We start from the raw sequence: 18,780 nt of genomic DNA, 5'->3' as shown, positions 1-18,780 counted from the left end.
AGTCAATCTACTAGAGAGAAAGAGATGCCAAGAAAAGTGACGGCGTGTCAATTTCTCTTCGAATAAGCGGCCTTAAGCGCCCCCGACTACGGCGCGTTTTATTATTTCACAAAAATTAATACTAGTATTAATAAATTGCCGAGTTTTGTTACAAGGGTGTCTTGCTCTATTGTCAAGTGTACCGTTACAAGGAAAAATAATCCACGGAAGTATACGTTTCACAGGTAAATGCGATTTTTCATTCCCAGGTTTTTAAGCAATATTTGGTTGTTACAACATAGTTGTTACAATTATATATTCATTTATCTTGCTATAAATACATATATTTCATATGTAGATAAATGAAAAGTTGCCAAAATATATACGAGAATTAATTTATTGGCTTGACAAAATGGTGACGTCATATTATATCGATAATGTGTCGATAATATAATATTCATGCATCACAAAAGCAGTATAAAAGAAAACTTTGTTGACGTATTGTAACGGAATTTACATATTCTAAATTTTTATGTTATCAAAACTCAAATAATATTTTTATAATATTAATAAATAATCATCTATGAAAATATGGTATTTTATTAATTTGTGTAATAATTTGGATTTTCGTATCCAAATTATTACAAGTTGCCAAGGCAGGCTCATCAAATTAATACTGGATGTCAATCGATAAAATGTATGAAGGTAACAACACTATTACGCACACATACACATATCAATTTTGGTAATGCGTTTAAACTGACATTGTGTATTTTTGACATCCTATATCTATGACAGATGGTATAAAATATACATGGATAGGTATAGTGCGCGCCAAACTACAAGTCCGCTCTGCAGTTATTGCGAGCAGGTGTAGTCATACAATTTAGTATGGCAACGCGATTCATTCCTATATTCAGAGCGGACTGGCAGTTTTACGCAGACATTACTTATTATAATTCAAACTATGTGATGTCTTGTGTCGTCCGTCGTGTGCAGGGTCTGAAGGCGCGCGGCAACGTGGAGGACTGGCTGGGCAAGGTGGAGGAGGCGATGTTCGCGTCCGTGAAGCGCTGCATGAAGTTCGCGCTGCGCGACTACACGCAGCGCGCAAGGGTCGACTGGGTCTCGCTGCATCCTAACCAAGTAACGTCTCGTTTTATATTAAATAACAAATTTTGTTGTCTTCTGAGTGAGCTTTAGTTTTTGGTCTCTTGGCTTGAAACACTCCCTATTACTATCCTGTGTAACCCATTAAATTCTGTATACTTAAAACTTCTTTTAATCCCTGAAATGGATCAGTAAAAGTAGGATAATTATATTTAAATATACATGAAATTAATGTCGACGATATTATATACTAATGAAACAACTTTTATGAACATCGACCCCAACAAATAAGTACATCAAAAATCAAAATACAAAACAGTTATTTTTTGGTTAAGTTGCAATTTTTTAATAATAGTAATGGTTGATTGTATAAATTTATTACAATCAAATTTTATCTGGAGTTCATTACAGATGTCTATGTGCGACAGTAACCACTTACCATCAGAGGGACTACACGCTCGTCTGCTAATTCTCACATTCATACATAAGTTCTTCAAAATAATACAAAAGGAAAAATAAATTTTAAAACATCGAAACATCTCATTTTATTATTTTTATTTAAATTTACAATATACTATTAGGAATTATTGTCGCATTTAGTGCAACGTGACGAGACACCTTAAATGAACTTATCTATTCATCAATCTAATCAACAATTACTATTCAAATGAATGCGCTAATATAGCTCGCTGGCTCAGCTCCCGCCCGTCGCCGATGTTTGCTTTACGGTGACCGTGAATTTACATGTAAGTGGACGTATTGCACCTGAGCTCTTGGTGCCAAGGATAGGAATAATTAAGGGTTTTCCATTGAAAACTTGATTGGAATTAATTAAACGATTAATTAGTAATTTCTACAAAATTACATTTTTGTGGTAGTATATTAGTGACATAATGTCTGATCTTTTAAGCCTGATAAGATATATTTTATATGTATGCAAAAGTATCCTCTTTGCCAGGATATTCCTAATCCTGCACGATCTAGTATAATTTCATCATTTTTGTTCCATTGATCTAGTTTTCATGTAAAAAATAAGTCTCTGGTACGTAAGCGTCCTCACAATATTTCCTGAAATCCTATTTATATTTCACTAACACATAAATATAGCGATTTTGTCATGACAAAAACATTTAAAATGATATTGTGACTATTGTCATGTATAAATAAATAAATATAGCACTTTCACTACCATAACCGATCCGAGCGTTCCGTGCAGGTGGTGCTGACGGTGTCCCAGATAATGTGGGCGAAGGGCGTCCACGAGATATTCGAGCTGGAGGTGCCGCTGCGGGTGGACACCGGGCTGCTGGGCTACGAGCGGAAGTGCATCGCGGACCTGAACGACCTGGCGGCCCTCACGCGCCGGGAGCTCTCCTCGCTGTTCCGCAAGGTGCTCTGCGCGCTCATCACCGTCGACGTGCACGCGCGCGACACCATCACGCACATGGTCGAGAAACATGTGCAACGCGCGTGAGTCATCATTATACCCATATTGCCATGTTGTATAACATATACGCACTACGTAGGAAAACATTTGAAGAAGAGTCATCATATTTCTTTGTACAACAGCGTATACAGCATCGCCAATATGAGCGCCGACTTCAGAAATAAAACAAAACCAAGTAAACCAACATTTATTTACTTTGTAGTGACATAGAAATCGGTTGTTGTTTTTTTGTTAAACATTTTCAACCTTTTTAGTGATGACATACTAAAGTTAATATTAATATAATATATAAATAAAAGTACTACGATTACCTACAATTTTTCAAAGTTCTCCCCGATTTGTCTGTTCTACCATCATTCCTACCAGATTTCTTTATAATGGGACCACATTGGAAATATATTTTTTCCAACAAAAAAATCATCAACATCGGTTCATAAACGACGAAGTTATCCCCGAGCGAACATAAAAAAAAACATATAAGTACGGTGAATTGAGAAACCTCCTCCTTTTTTAAGTCCGTTAAAAAACCTAACCTCACGCACATATAATTTTTTTTTTTCATAATGTTTTCCCACTTATGTTATCTTAAAGGAAATTCTGAAAAGCTCGCGAAGTTTTCCAGAAAGCAAGAAACGTGGGAATTATAGCTCAAACTCTTCATACTGAAAGGCAACCTGCACACAATAATAAAAGAGAAATAATTCGAAGATTATAACGATCGATAGCCCTGACTTGGACTCCGGGGTCAAACCTAAAAACTTATTTCTAGTAACATTGTTGTTAAACAATCTGTTTTATTTGAAGTCATGTATTCAGATTCAATCCTTTTTGTGTCCCACTGTTGGACTTGAATCTCTCCCGTACTACGTGGGAAGGCGTGGAGCATACTACGTGTAATAAACTGATCAATACACGGAAAAGTCAGCGAGTAAATCTAAATAATCTTTATTTTCGGGCGCAACAAGTGAATAATTGCCAATTAGTACGTATGTTATAGGAAACAACTAATACGTAATTTTATAGATAGAAACAATAACGAGGCTATTGGCCGTTTCCTCTCCCTGATCACAACAAACACTTTGCTAAAAATACATACAACCAATTTTCCTCCTTTTCGATGTCAGTTTAAAAAATAATGATATACCTATGTGAGATACTTCCCATATGCTTTTCCAAACAAATATTTTTAATGAAGCACTTTAAGAATGGGTTGCATCATGATGCAACCTACCAAAGCCTAACCAACCGCCTATAATGCCGTAACTTTATAGCCTACCGTTAAATCCATGGTTAAAAAATTCATTAGTTGTATAAAATTCATTCATGTTCATTTCATTGTTGTATTAAGTTCCAGAACGTTTCATCTAAATTCTAATTGTACTATAGTCTGATTCATAATTAGGTGTCCAAAAAGTAAACAAAGAAATGTCACTGTCAAAATACGATTACAGGTATTGCAAACTATAACAAATTACCAAGAATCGAAAGCTTTCACAAACTCAACAAAAATTTAATAACTGCACGCAATTAAAAAATCGCGCTATGAAAACTAGAAACCATTCGAGTTCGACCACGATCACAAAAATTAATAATATCAATAACGAAACCTAAAAATGGCGGCACAAAAAATGTTTTGGATCCCGATTGTGTTACCATTATCTCAACTTAATTTTCTATCATAAATCTAGTTTTTTTATTATTATTACTGTATTTAATGAAATTGAGTTAATATGAATATTGCAAAATGTGAATTGATTTTAATTTATTTAAATTATTATTTTATTATCGTTGAATTAATTTAATATTGTCAAAAATAAGAAACTACCATTTGAAACATATTTTCTTGATAGGTCAACTTGATAGGACAATAATAAAGCCTTGTATTCATTAGGCAACATTTGTTTAAAAACACTGTTTATAAACAGTGTTTATCAATCTTTCATCATCTCTGTAAACAGTTTATAAACAAAAGGTGATGAAACATTGTTTCTGAAACATGTTGCTGTGCTCCCCACGTTGAATGGGGAGCAAGACGCAACATTTAGTTTATAAACAGCAGTTGACAGGTGTGGACGTGTGTTGCGCTTGTTTATAAACATGGAAATAGTGTGGTCTAACGACCAGATTGCGATGCTCATCGAGATTTATCAACATCGTACTCTGCTGTGGGATGTTTTAAATAAAGATTATAAAAATAAAATTAAAAATTATGATGCTTGGGCCGATATTGCTGCAGAATTGCATATTCCCCAAAAGGAGGTAGAAACCAAGATTCATATTTAGCGGTCACAATTTACCCGAGAAAAAAAAAAACAAAAATCAGCAAACAAGACTGGCAGCGGTGCTGAAGAGGTTTTTAGAAGTAAATGGCAGTGGTATGAACCACTGCAATTTTTATTATGTGGTGCAACTACATCTGGAACATCCGATACTATGAGAACAGTGAGTAAAAATGTATAGTATTGTTGAATGTTATTTTACTTTTACATAAGGTATCTATCGTATATGTGTATTCATAATTATACGGTATAATAGAATAAAACTATTTCTTAAATCAATTTACATTTTATTATTCCCGCGCAAAATACACTCAAACGTCAAGAGCGTTTTTTTTTCTTTTTAATGCTTAACTCATACAAGCCTACCAGCCAGTGACTATATAAATAGGCACTTGTTATTTTAAAAATAACACATCATGAAAATAAACCAAAATAATTAATTAAAAGAATACTATAATTAAATAATTTTAATATATTTCTAACAGGTGGAACATCACGCACAACTATACAGCTACACAACAAACGGGCTAGTAAATGATACAAACGATACTCAATATTATAATCAAAACTTTATTTGGGAAAATATAGGTACATTTAACAATAACTTTTATGCATGGGAATTTTGCCACGGTACACTACCCTCTGGACTAATAAAATATTCAGCAAATTGATCTCTTACGACTGTAGCAGCTAGTGGTGACGATCTTGCAACAGGTTGTAAATCTAACATGTTGCTATGAGAACCAATATCTCTTCGCCAAGAACCTTCTATAATGTTATATTCTGAGTCTTCATAATCGAATGTGCCTAGTGGAGTATATACAGCTCGAGACTGTTTATTGCGCCTTAAAAAGTTATGCAAGTATACACATGTCATTGTTACAATTTCACAAGTAGCAGGTTTAAGAGGTATGGCTTTTCTGAAAACGCGAAAGACAGTACATAATATACCAAACACATTTTCTACTATCCTTCTTGATCTGGAAAGACGATAGTTGTAAATGCGCTTTAAAGTCCCACGATTGTGAAGACCAGGATAAGGCTTCATAATATTTTCAGATAAGGCAAATGCGCTATCCCCTACTATTACGTAAGGAAGATTCGGACCATTTGGTGAAATAGGTTGTGGCTTAGGAATGTTTAAATTATTTTGAATTATTGCATCGTAAAATGGTGTTTCTAGAAATACTCCGCTGTCAGAGGACCTGCCTTTAGCACCACAGTTTGCATATATAAAGTTGTAATCTGCGTCGACTATTGCCAGTAGTACAATGCTGAATTGTTCTTTATAGTTAAAAAAATCGCTGCCAGAGTTGAATGGTGCTTCAATAACAATATGTTTTCCGTCTATGGATCCAATACAATGAGGAAAATTCCATAATAATTCGAACTGGCGAGCCTTGTTTTTCCATTCTTGCTCAGTACTTGGAACCTGTAATAAATACAAATAATAATTCACAGGATGACTGTGCTGCAACCCAACCGTCAAGTATACCATCTGTGCCACCGCCACCGCCACCACCACCACCGCTGCCATTGACTCCGCCGCCGCCGCCGCTTTCAAATTCAAACAAGCGGAAGTGTGATGAAAGTCTCAACGAAGCGTATGAAATTATGAAAATTGCCAAAAAGAAGATGGAGGAACCAAAGGACGAATTTGAAATTTATGGCCAGTATGTGGCATCTGAACTAAAAAATGTGAAAAATCAAAGAGCATTAATACAAGTCAAGTATTACATTAATAATATACTGTTACAAGCAAGAATGGGCAATTTCGATGGTGGATATCATGGCTATGGCGACGGATACCGCACTACATCATCAACGTCTACTTATGTCTATGCATCTCCCCCACCGCATACACCAGAAGCCCAAGTTCATACTGCGGCTGGTGATGAGTTGCACTTCAATAATATTGAAGAAATATTTTCTCAGTTGGAAGATGACACACAATAAACTGATCTAATTAGATAATTTTTTTAGTAAATTGTTGCGAGATTTTATTTTACTCACCTTTATGTAGTTTTTTAAAACATTTGTCAATTCCTTACAAACTTCTGGTATGATCTTGCTAATTAATTGTTTTGATACTTTAAAGGTATATGACAATGAGCCATACGAGTCACCTGTAGCAAGAAATCTTAAAGTTATAGCTAGTCTTCTTTGGGGCTCAATAGGATCCCGAAATTTCGTTTTCTGTCTTGTTATTGATGGTCCAATCAATCTCAATAATGTTTCAAAATCAGATTGCGACATTCTGGTGAAATTCTGAAAGGACCCATCAGACCCACAGAGGTCATGGAATACATAGCTTCTATTCAAGAGATAGTTTCGAATCCACCACCTTTTCTTCTTCTTTTTTCTATTAATACTTTTATGAATTATAACGTAAGCAGCAGAGAGCATCACTACCTCCTCGGGCGACATCCTAGCAACAACTGACAAGTGTAGACTGCCAAGTTGCAGAAACAGTGTTTGCGGTAAACTTGTTTATAAACATGCCTTAAAAGTTTATAAACAAATGTTGCCTAATGAATACAAGGCTTAATTGTCCTAACTAGGACACTTCTTTATAATTATAAAGACACAGTAAACATCAGTTCTCAGTTTGCTAATACGTATCAACTACCCACCTGTGAGAAAATGAAAACCCGACAGTTTTTCAACATTCATGTGGAGCTCTTTAAACATTCTGTGTTTGCTCATTCGATGCAAGGAGCATTCCGTTTCAGTGATTCGAAAACATCTACCTGGAAATGGTAAACTATGTTGTTTTTACAACATGAAATTATTTACAAATACTCCTTTTTACAATCTTTATATTCCAATGATTGCACTGTAAAATATTCCTAGTTTACTTCGAGTTTTCTTTTGAAATCATATTTAAACTGTTTTTATTTATAAACAAGCTGATCCTGCGACTTCGTTCGCGTGTATTTGGACTTAACGGGTAGGCCAACAAAGCATTTGGACTTTGGACTTTAACACGACGATCGAAATTTACGAATCGACCAGCCAGACAATACGACGAAAGAAACGAATGTACCTACAGAAGAGATCACTATTAAACTAAGATTCTCCGCTCCGCATACATGTCATATTGTTAGAACAAATAAATAAAAACTAAATGAAATAAAGAATAAATTTTAATCCATTGAATTCAATTTAGTAGTTTTGGTTTCATGCCAATTTATAAACACAAAGACGGAGACAAAGGGACAGACATTTTTTTAAGAATAGAAATTGCTATTCTTCATGTTAGTTCTCCTACTTTGAAGTACAGACTACAGTTTTAGCTTCGAAGCTTCTTTATTTATTTCTAAGCCACCTTTTTATATACATTAATTATGTTATTTTACATATCTGTTTGACGAGGAACCGTTTGTTCTCAGCAACGACTTCGAGTGGTTAAAGATGATCCGTTATTACTGGGAAGAGGACATCGACAACTGCGTGGCGCGGATGTCCAGCGCCCTTTACATATACGGACATGAGTACCTGGGAGCTGGCGGTATGTTCGCATTCAAATAAAATAAATAAATTTAGCCTTTCAGGGTTCCGTACCCGAAGGGTAAAAACGGAACCTTATTACTAAACCTCCACTGTCTATTCGTCTCTCCGTCTGTCACAGGGCTCTATCTTCTGAACCGTAATAGATAGACACTCGATTTTTTTACAGAGTATGTACGGGTACATAGCTGTGTTAGTATGCCCTTACGTTGCTACGGAATATATGGTTGTAGTTGTGCACAACAACTTTGAGCGGACTAGCAGTTTGGCGCGGACTATATCAATTGTCTTTAAAATATGTTTATTAATTTTCATTAGAATACCTCTAGAAGTAGCAGGCGAACATGCAATCCATTTGATAGTAAGTGGCTAAAACTCGGTCTCTCGATCGAGGGGTCCGAGGTTCAAGCCCCACGCTCGCTCCTATGATTTTTCGAAATTATGTGCGTTTTACAACTTAATTGTCACTTGCTTTAATGATGAAGGAAAAATCATGACATGCGGAAACTTGCATTCTACCAATATACACTTGGCCAGCGCGGTGAACTATGTCCTAATCCTTCTCTTTATTAGAGAAGGTCCGAGCCCAGCAGCGGGACAGTAACGGGTTGATGATGACTGCCGCTCATGGACATCTCAGTAGTCAAGCCTAGATAGGATAAGATTCCTATCTGAGGTCGGTACAGAAACAACGCTACCCCTGATGACTAAGCTCGATTGCCTCGGAAAAGTACCCATGCTTCCCTTACCACAGCTCCTAAAACAAAACAAGGTTTCGTAACACAGTTGTTATGTCTTCAAACAGTGAATGGCTCTACCCTTTTAAAATCCATTTAACATGTCTAAATTGGAATTCATTTTCTCACGTAACCTACAATAACTTTTATATAAACTGGAATATTAAATAAGTGTATGAAAATATTGGTATTTCATTAAATTGCTCAGTGGATGTGATTCCATGACGTGCTCTAACTCCGCCTTCCTAAGTCATTGCAGCGCTTAAAACTTTTCTCATAATTAAAAGTAGGTTTGCAAATAATTGTAAGAACCTCACTATTATGTTATATCTTAGTTTTCTCTCTCCTGAAACTATCTCCTAACTGATGTGTTCGTGGAGAGTTTCCTTATCTATCCCCCGACCAAGCAGACATCTTTATCGATCTATTACTCTAAATATAAACCCAGACCGACTCAGACAGGCAACAATACGAAGCGGTCCGTACCTATGCAAAAAATCTTAACGTGGGACTATGAGTGTACAAAGTGCCATTTTTTTTACCAGGAATGAAATCCAGGAAACATTTTTCTATGCCTACTGCATTTCGAATTGAATAAAAAACTACATATCGCAAAAAGCGAGTGGCCGCGGACGACAGTGTTGCCCGACAGTGCTGCTATTAAATCGATCTTTACTCCTACTACACAATTATATAAGAAAACTAAATTACTAAACTTACGCCAACTATATACTTACTATACTTGTATTATTATTAGGAAAGTGGTAACAAATTCTATCAAATCTGATTTAAAATAACATCACAAAGCCAATTCGCATAATTTAAGAAATAAAAGCAAGATTGAATTACCTAAGATTAGAACTAACTATGGAAAGAAAACGATACTATTTGAGGGAGTACAGCTATAAAATATATATAACCTAACCATATAAAAAATTGTGAAAATATAAAAATGTATAAAAATAAACTGAAAAATTTTGTATTAACTAGAAAAAATATATAATAATGTATCCTAAGTTAACCAACTACATATTGGTAAAATTTACTGCTTCAGAGGCAGAAGCTTTTTTGTAATCAGTTATTTCTTTTTTTTGTATCTCATTGTAAATGAAACTCTGTTTTGTATGAGAATAAAATTCTTTAGACCTATATTCTGGAAGGCAAACGTGTTAAGTGCAAAATTGCATTTTTGACAATATTTTTTGCTGCCATTTTCCTATTACCGTAAATCAATTAAGATGCATTTACACTTTAACAGAGTATATAATGGGAGAGAATTTTGTAATTATAATAAAAGCAAACGAAATAGCTTAATGATATATTATATTTAACATTAAAATACCATAAATAACGTATCTTCTATTATATATATAAGAATCAGTGTATCCATTCAATAAATTAGTCTTGATTGTCTGCGAGCCCCCCCTGTTTATGTTCCATTACTGGGTACGACATTTCCTTAACTACTTGCAAAAGTTGGCAGAGGGAGTTTCCTTTTTCTTCCTACGTTCGTAAAAGCATGTGCTAATTAGTTTCTAATACTTACATAATTTTAAAGTAATCAGATGTGCGTATCGCGAAACCATAGAGCGTAAGGAGTGGAATATCTAACAACTAAACTATAATTGTTTATAGTCATAATTTATTAAAACTAAGTAGTAATAACTAAAACTAAGTTGGAATGCCACTTCCTTACCAAACCCTTTAAACCAGAACCCAACGGCGCTTAACGCTGCTGTTATTAGGTAGAAATATGTAGATGCGGTGGTGGTGCCGTCGGAATCGAACCACAAAAGTTCTTTCAACTTAAACTTGCAGCTAATCTGCAATCAGTGTGTACCTAAATTGAGTTGTAAATTCACGACCGGCGGTGTTTACTGTGTGTTACTTAATGCGTCGAAAATGTTAATAAAAATTCGTACAAGCCCCCTTTTAAAGACTTTTTCCAGAGTGAATCTCAAATTTTATAACGAGCTTTGTTATAAGCCTTAAAATGCTTGAGAAAAGTTTGCGGTACAAAGTGCTGTCAGCAAACGAAGCGAAATTTTTGCCGGACCATAATTAGTTTTGGTCATATAAAACTGCCGTTAAAGTATGCACCATGCAAAATTACACGAGACCTGTATTATATGATAAATATGCCTATAATTGGGGGGATGTTTTTGATGAAGGTGCTCAGAATACTTTAATCGATTTTTAATCTCTTAGGCAGGGGTTCCCAATCTTTTGTAACCCGCGGCGCAGTTACAAGTTAAATATTTTTTCACGGCGTCCTGTCCTTGCTAACTATTAGAAGAAGACAGTCGACAGAAATAGGTACCTACAATAATAGTAGTTACATTAGGTTGATCTAAACGAAAATTAAAGCACCACAATATGAAATTGTACAATATATTTTTATAAAAGACTTTATGGAAAACAACTATAAAGACTTCAGAAAAAACAAAAATTTTAATACGATATTTATTCAGTCAAATCAACGTGAACCAAAACGCCAATATTTGTGGTGTGCAATAATTAGAGGATCGACTCACGGCGCCCCTCTTTACTTTCTACGGCGCACCAGGGCGCCGCGGCGCACACTTTGGGAACCCCTGCTCTAAGGTATTAGTTTCCTCATGATGTTTTCCTTCATCGTTAAAGCAAGTAATGATTAATTTCTAACATGTACATAGCTTAAAAGTCTGACGTGGTATTCAAACCTTAGACGACCGATTGTGAGGTCGCCGATTCAACCACTAGGCTACAACTGGTTGGCTCTAATATGTACAGTTAGTTTCATTAGTATATGAGCAGATTAAAATTCGAAAAATACCTACTAAATACACTCAAACGTTCATAAGTAGCTAAACATCCCTAGTATCATAATTACATCGTAAAGTGTAAAATTAGATGAATACTAACGCGTCAAAAGTAGCTGGACATCATATTATGTGCAAAGTGGCTAACGTCATTATTATGATATGTGACTGACACTGTAGTGTTCATCTACTTACTACTACTACGGTGTTATGTGGGGGTTTTTACCGCACTAACCCCCCCCCCCCCCCCTCTCAGCCCAAGTCAGATTGAATCACACCGTCCGATGTAGACGACGGTATACGACCACACATACCGCCATCCTTCCCGCGGGTCGAGCTCCCACTCTTGCCGTCCGCAACCCCGGAAGCCCCTTTTAGTCGCCTCTTACGACAGGCAGGGGATACCGTAGCCCTATTCTGGTCCCGGAACTACAGGGACAAGGATCTGGCTGTGCCTGACATGTGCATGACGCACGTAACCTGTGCAGGTGTGCTGGTGATAACGCCGCTGACGGACCGTTGCTACCTGTGCCTGATGGGCGCGCTGCAGCTGGACCTGGGCGGCGCGCCGGCCGGGCCCGCCGGCACCGGCAAGACCGAGACCACCAAGGACCTCGCCAAGTCGCTCGCCATACAGTGCGTCGTCTTCAACTGCTCGGAAGGTTTGTCCGTCTGCTTTGTTTGTATCGTGTAGCTGCTTACAGGTTTGCACAGTTACACTGTTTGTTTGTTGGGATCATGTTTTAATAAATGAGGAAATTAAATGTTTTAAAGTTAATAATATACAGTTAATTACATCTTAAGTTAATACTCTTATTTTATCGAAATTCTCGTTTTCGTAAAATTCTTCAAATAGTATTAATTAATGCATTAATTTAATTAATTAATCATATCATTATAAATACGAGTAGTTCAGAAAAGCTTAAGGATAATTTAAGATCTTCTGAAATATTTTTATATTTACAATACATTCCAACATAGTTACTTTTATTTTGACCATAGTATTACATTTCCTGTTGTTTTTTAAAATTAAGAATTGTATCTTACTCTATTTTAACTTCAGAAAAGCTTTTCGTTACTAGACAACGATCTTAAGCAGAAAGCTGAAATAAATATAGGCAAATATCCTTGTTAAAGATGCTTTGCAAAGGAAACCACGCTGTTCTCTGCGAGTTGAAGGGTTATGCATATTGCATTCGTTACATCCGTAACGTAATGGTTTCAGCTCGTAAGCCCTCTTGACGATATTATCCTCGTCATCTGACGTAGACTTAGACGTTTTTGAATCATAAAGGCTACTGGGAGGCCGCCGCAGTTAAAGTTAATTATTTTATATTGTATTGATAAATTAAAGCAATGAAAACACTGAAATCACCGATCGATGCAATTAACTATTGCTTCATACTAGAAGTAACGGTGATGAGTAAAGAGTTTATTTCTTAAAAAGTTTATACTTAAACTTGAACTCACAACAGCAATTTTAAGCGCTGCTTTGTTCCGCATTGAAGGCTATGAAAAAGGAGACATTCATATTCGAGGCTTAACTCGGGTTGAATAAATAAACTCTTTTTTACACTCACAGCCCCACATTGTATCTTGGGTGCGATGGACACACACAAAAACGAATACACCCAGACCCAGAACAGACATCTAAATTCATCATTCAGATATCTGTCTGGCCGGGGATCGAACCCGGAACCCTTTGCGCGTCAGAACGGTATGACGACCGCTCCGCCACGCGGGTTGTCACATACATAATATGGTCAAGCTCGTTTGCTACTTCCATTAAAAAATATATATATGTCGGGGGCAGGTCTGAAAAACGTTGAAAGCTGACTACGCTCCTACCTACCAATTTTCTTTACCTGCTCTTGCTATAAAAACGTTTTCGTAACATTTGATCATTACGCATTTGATTTGGATGCGTCTTGTTGTACGGATCGCAGTCTGTTTCAATAGACTGCCCGAGCCCTCGCTATGTTATCTTGACCGACCGACTATGATAACTAATTTTATTATTACTGAATTACTGATTGACGTGTCACTTCTGATGTACGAAATTCCACCTATACCTAAATATACACATTAATTTGGTGTTAACCCAGGTCTGGACTACAAGATGATGGGTCGTTTCTTCTCCGGCCTGGCGACGTCGGGCGCGTGGTGCTGCTTCGACGAGTTCAACCGCATCGACATCGAGGTGCTCTCCGTCATCGCGCAGCAACTCATCACCATCAGGAACGCGAAGGTCGCCAAACAGACCAGGTGGATAGCATATTGATTGTTTACATTGTAATACATAGAAGGGATATGTTTTTTTACATTAGTAAAGGCCTCCAATTTCAAAGAAATAAAGATATTAGCGAAATTCTGTCTCAGTACGAGTACAATAACGATTTTTACGGCTTCATTTGTTAAAATTTTATAATAGAAATTGTTGCACGGTATACGTCAGGTTACTTTGAAAAGTTCTAATAACTTTGTAAAATGGCTCTTTCCCTCAAGGAGCTTTAAACATAATTACGCAACTAAGCTTTCTTTTCAATATTAATTAGTTAGTTTTTTCATTAAATTAATAAAGAAATTATCGATATTAGCTTAAGTACATCAGTAAATACGGTCTAAATCATTTATACCAGCAAAGAGCGTTTAATTATATTCAACCGAGAGCTAGAAGTAGCAATCCCAATTTATTTTACCACTGAACTATCACAGAGAAGTAAAAAACTTTTGACCTAGCGTTTGAAGTGACAGCCTTGACATTTCATCACGATTGAACCGAACTGTACATTGAAAGAAATGTTATTTGCTAATGGATATACCTATTCCAACTTAACCTTTTATGTTTAAAAAATTGAAAGATTCATTCACCAAATAAACACTTTCAGAAACTGTATTTTAAACTTGTATTTAATTTAATTTTAACATAAGTGTACATAAAATCCATAGATTAGTAAAGATACTTCGCCGCCTTGAAATTGAATGAAGCCACAAAAGGCTTATTAGTTATTTTTTTGAATTCTTGACAAATAAAAACATTTTTAGAGAAAATAACGAATGAATAACTAATACTGCGTAATTTACATAGTAAATAAATAATTATTTCAAATATATTAGGGACATTTTAGCACGGAGACGTGGCAAAACTTTTTTACGCAACTATTTCAATTCTCAAAACTGGGTACATTTTCTTGTTAGGAGTGAGTAATCTTTACTTATCTATGATAAAATCATATTTAATTGTATCGCTACTATCACAATGACGTAGTAGCGATGTGATGTTATACTTACTTAACACGTTACAACTTAGTTGTCAGAACTCTTGCTTTACAGATGTGTGTGAGCTTGTTTGCTAATTCATTATAAAAAAGGAAACTATTGACTGCCGGGCCTGTCCCCCAAAATGCGAGTAAGTTTAGTGCAATGCAAAGACGCCACCATAGTAGCCAGCCAAGGTGTATTGGGTGCCTTCATATACCCAACGTCTGGCAAAGTTTAATGACCGAAGCCAACCTCTGAAACAAAAAAGCGTTTTAAAATATTAGCCGTGTACCATCCAACTAGCATTCAATATTAATAATATTATTGTTAGAATGAGGGCTGAAACATTATAGTCAAATCAACTGTCGTTGTGTAGCATAATGCGTGGCTGGTCATGAAAAATATATAGATTTGATTTGACTTTACACGTATCGATTGATTGATATTGGCCGTTCTCTGTCGACGGACGGAGGAAGACGCTTCGAGGAACCGCTTTTTACCCAAGCAAGCTCAGTGGGAACACTGCCCACCGGTGTTGTGAGCTGCTATAAGGCAGCGGTGCGGCATTCGGTCCCCTCTGTGACCTTTGGTAGGCTGCGTCTGCAGACTTTCAATCCTCCAGATGGTTTACACGTATCGAATTTCGCCGAATAGTGTGGCGTTTGAATAGTGCGTTATTCTAACCCGAGCGTCCCCGCAGGTTCATGTTCGAGGGGCGCGAGATCAAGCTGGTGCGCACGTGCGCGGCGTTCATCACCATGAACCCCGGGTACGCCGGCCGCACCGAGCTGCCAGACAACCTGAAGGCGCTCTTCAGGCCCATCTCCATGATGGTGCCCGATTACGGTCAGCACAGCTTATATTATGGACACGCATATAAAATATAGTCATTCGATTATATCGTTAATTTCACCGTGATATTATCAATATATCGATTTTTCAATGATGTCACCCGATTTTCAAATAGGAGAACCTCACTATAAGTCTATTCCTGACATCCTTTTGTATTTCACCAATCGGATGCAGAAGTAAATGTTCATTTTAATACTTGATATAGGCAAATTGTTTTTTCAATAATATAATATATCGATAAAATATGATTAAATATCGAGATTCGTTTGCAATATTGAAAACATATGATTAGTTACAATTTGAAAGTTGTTTATCGACCCGACAGCAGGCGCTGTTGTGGAAATCTATTTATATTGTCGCATATAATGTGTATTGCGAACACTCAGAAATAACATTGAATAGTATTCACTATAACTTAAGATCCTTTACATGATTAGGTATATTATTTTAATACGTCATATTACGTACTTTTTAAACTTGTGTCCATATGTTTCGTTAACAATCCTTACCGATAAATAGTTATTGTTATCTATGAAATGATTTCTATGGTACAATAATAATTGATATTTAGAATAAACATATCAACCATGGCGTTAAATACTAAACCTCTAATATTATATTTTAAAGAATAATATTTAATTAAAATAGTTTTTATCCGATAATTGTAAAATAAATGAAAATTAATGCTTTTCCCACTCAGCGCTAATCGCCGAGGTGATCCTGTACTCTGAAGGGTTCGAATCATCGAAGGGTCTCGCCAAGAAGATGGTGCAGATGTACAAGCTGTCCAGCGAGCAGCTGTCCAAGCAGGACCACTACGACTTCGGCATGAGAGCCGTTAAAAGCGTCTTGGTTTGTACACGAACATATTTGTTTTACTGTTATTGTAGCGTATAGTAATAATTAGCTAAATTTTATTTGAACTCAGGGTTATATGCCACACATATTGTTTATTTTTAGTATTTGTTATCATAAAATTATAATAGCACCTACAAACATTATAGTTTTTGTTATTATAGTAAAAATGTAAAAAAAATCAAGTATATATGTATAACGACCCACGTGGCAGAGCGGTCACCATACCGGTCTGACGCGCAGAGGGTTCCGGGTTCGATCCCTGGCCGGACGGATATTTAAATTTAGGCTGCTGGGTCTGTGTATTTGTCTCTGTGTGTGTCGATAGCACCCACGATACAGGGAATTCTAGAGAGCATCAGATAGACAAACAGCTATGGCTCAGTAATATGGTCCTGTGCTTACCATTCGGGTACGGAACCCTAATAATGTGTAACGGCGGTCGCGTAACTCCGCGTGTGTGTTCAGGTGATGGCGGGCGCGCTGAAGCGCGCGAGCCCGGAGCAGCCGGAGGAGATGACGCTGCTGTGCGCGCTCAACGACAGCAACCTGCCCAAGTTCCTCGCGGCCGACGCGGTGCTCTTCGCGGGCATCCTCTCCGACCTGTTCCCCGGCGTCGGGCTGCCCGTGCGCGACTACGGCGTCATGGTCGACGTTATACGTGAGTTGACAGATGATACACTCTGCCCGCTCAGAGAATGCGTTCACGACAGCTCTGTAATATTACACCATCGATCAATTGATAGTTAACACTATCAGATTCTGATATGTAATTATACATGACAAAGGAATGGAAAATACTAAGTAATAAAAATAAATCAAATGATTTATCTTTTGAATATTCTCATACTACGCCATATTGAACAAATTAATAGATATAGGTGTTTTAATAGGCAAACGCAATAATACAGAGTATTTTTCCAAACGGCTTGCTGATAAATATATTTAGATAGTTCAAATATTTCTAAAATAAGAATATAATATATTATCATACTGATATTATCAGATCAGTATTATAATAAATATAGTTCAAAAAAACTAAAAAACACGCTTTTATGATAAAATCAATTAAAAAGTAGAATTTAATTTTCAATCTAGGAATAAATTAAGGAACAGTAAATATTGGGTTGTTCGGAAAGTCATTTCGTTTATTTTTGTGAAAATGAAAGGCAATTTTTGTATAATGAATAAATATTTTATAAAATTATATATTGGCCATTTTGGCCCAACACCTTAAGCCATCTTTCTGGTAGGAGCGTGATTCCACGTTCTTAATTTGTTTGGTCGATTCTTGCAAAAAACTGTTGCAGGTGATTTTTGACCTCTTTATTTCAAGTAAAGGTTTTACTGTCCAAAAAATATTGCAGTGATCGGAAAAAATAATAATCTGAAGGCGCCAAATCTGGAGAATATGGTAGGTGTGGTAGAGTCACTTATTCGCTTCAAAAATTGATAATTTTCGTGACGTTTCGGGAGCAGATCATAGACGTTGACGCGACGACGCAAATTTTTCATCATGAGAAATCGGGGGGACTCATATATCGAACTTAAGCTTAAATCCAGGCCTTTCAAGTGGCCATAAACGGTTTATTTCTATAAATTTAAACTCTGGCCGATCTCACGTATTGTTATTGGCCGGTTTGCATTAACTAAAGCCTTTATCAGTCTTAATCGGCCTACCAGAACGTGGTGCATCTTCGACTTCAAAATATCCGAATCTAAATTTTGTAAACCGGTTCTGCCACTGGCGTACTGACAACACATCTTCTCCATACCCATAGTAGTTATATTTTTTCTGACTTGAGCAGTATTTTTAACTTTTCTATAGTAAAAAAGTAAAATATGACGAAAGTGCTGCTTATTGCTCTCCATATTTAAAAGGGCTATTGCATAAAATCAATTGAACTTATTCACACACAAACCTTGCTATATCAGCTGTAAAACACATA

The 18,780-nt window shown here is 36.4% G+C and overlaps 1 protein-coding gene across 2 annotated transcripts in view; it reads left to right on the top strand.

Annotated features, from left to right (window-relative positions):
* The window catches only part of Dhc16F (Dynein heavy chain at 16F), a 218,427-nt gene that overhangs the window by 60,554 nt on the left and 139,093 nt on the right, over positions 1 to 18,780 (top strand). For both annotated transcript variants that reach the window (XM_073074361.1, XM_073074362.1), the window contains 8 exons: positions 979 to 1,125; positions 2,306 to 2,559; positions 8,208 to 8,326; positions 12,352 to 12,525; positions 13,969 to 14,128; positions 15,825 to 15,970; positions 16,677 to 16,828; positions 17,300 to 17,492. In XM_073074361.1, coding sequence (XP_072930462.1) covers positions 979 to 1,125; positions 2,306 to 2,559; positions 8,208 to 8,326; positions 12,352 to 12,525; positions 13,969 to 14,128; positions 15,825 to 15,970; positions 16,677 to 16,828; positions 17,300 to 17,492 — 1,345 coding nt within the window. The remainder of the gene's footprint in view (positions 1 to 978; positions 1,126 to 2,305; positions 2,560 to 8,207; positions 8,327 to 12,351; positions 12,526 to 13,968; positions 14,129 to 15,824; positions 15,971 to 16,676; positions 16,829 to 17,299; positions 17,493 to 18,780) is intronic.

This window comes from Epargyreus clarus, unplaced genomic scaffold, assembly GCF_041222505.1.
Source record: "Epargyreus clarus isolate Ecla_fem2 unplaced genomic scaffold, WU_Ecla_fem_2.2 ptg000007l, whole genome shotgun sequence".
In the NCBI taxonomy this organism is placed as follows: Eukaryota; Metazoa; Arthropoda; class Insecta; order Lepidoptera; family Hesperiidae; genus Epargyreus; species Epargyreus clarus.
This window is presented reverse-complemented; position numbering and strand designations above follow the sequence as displayed.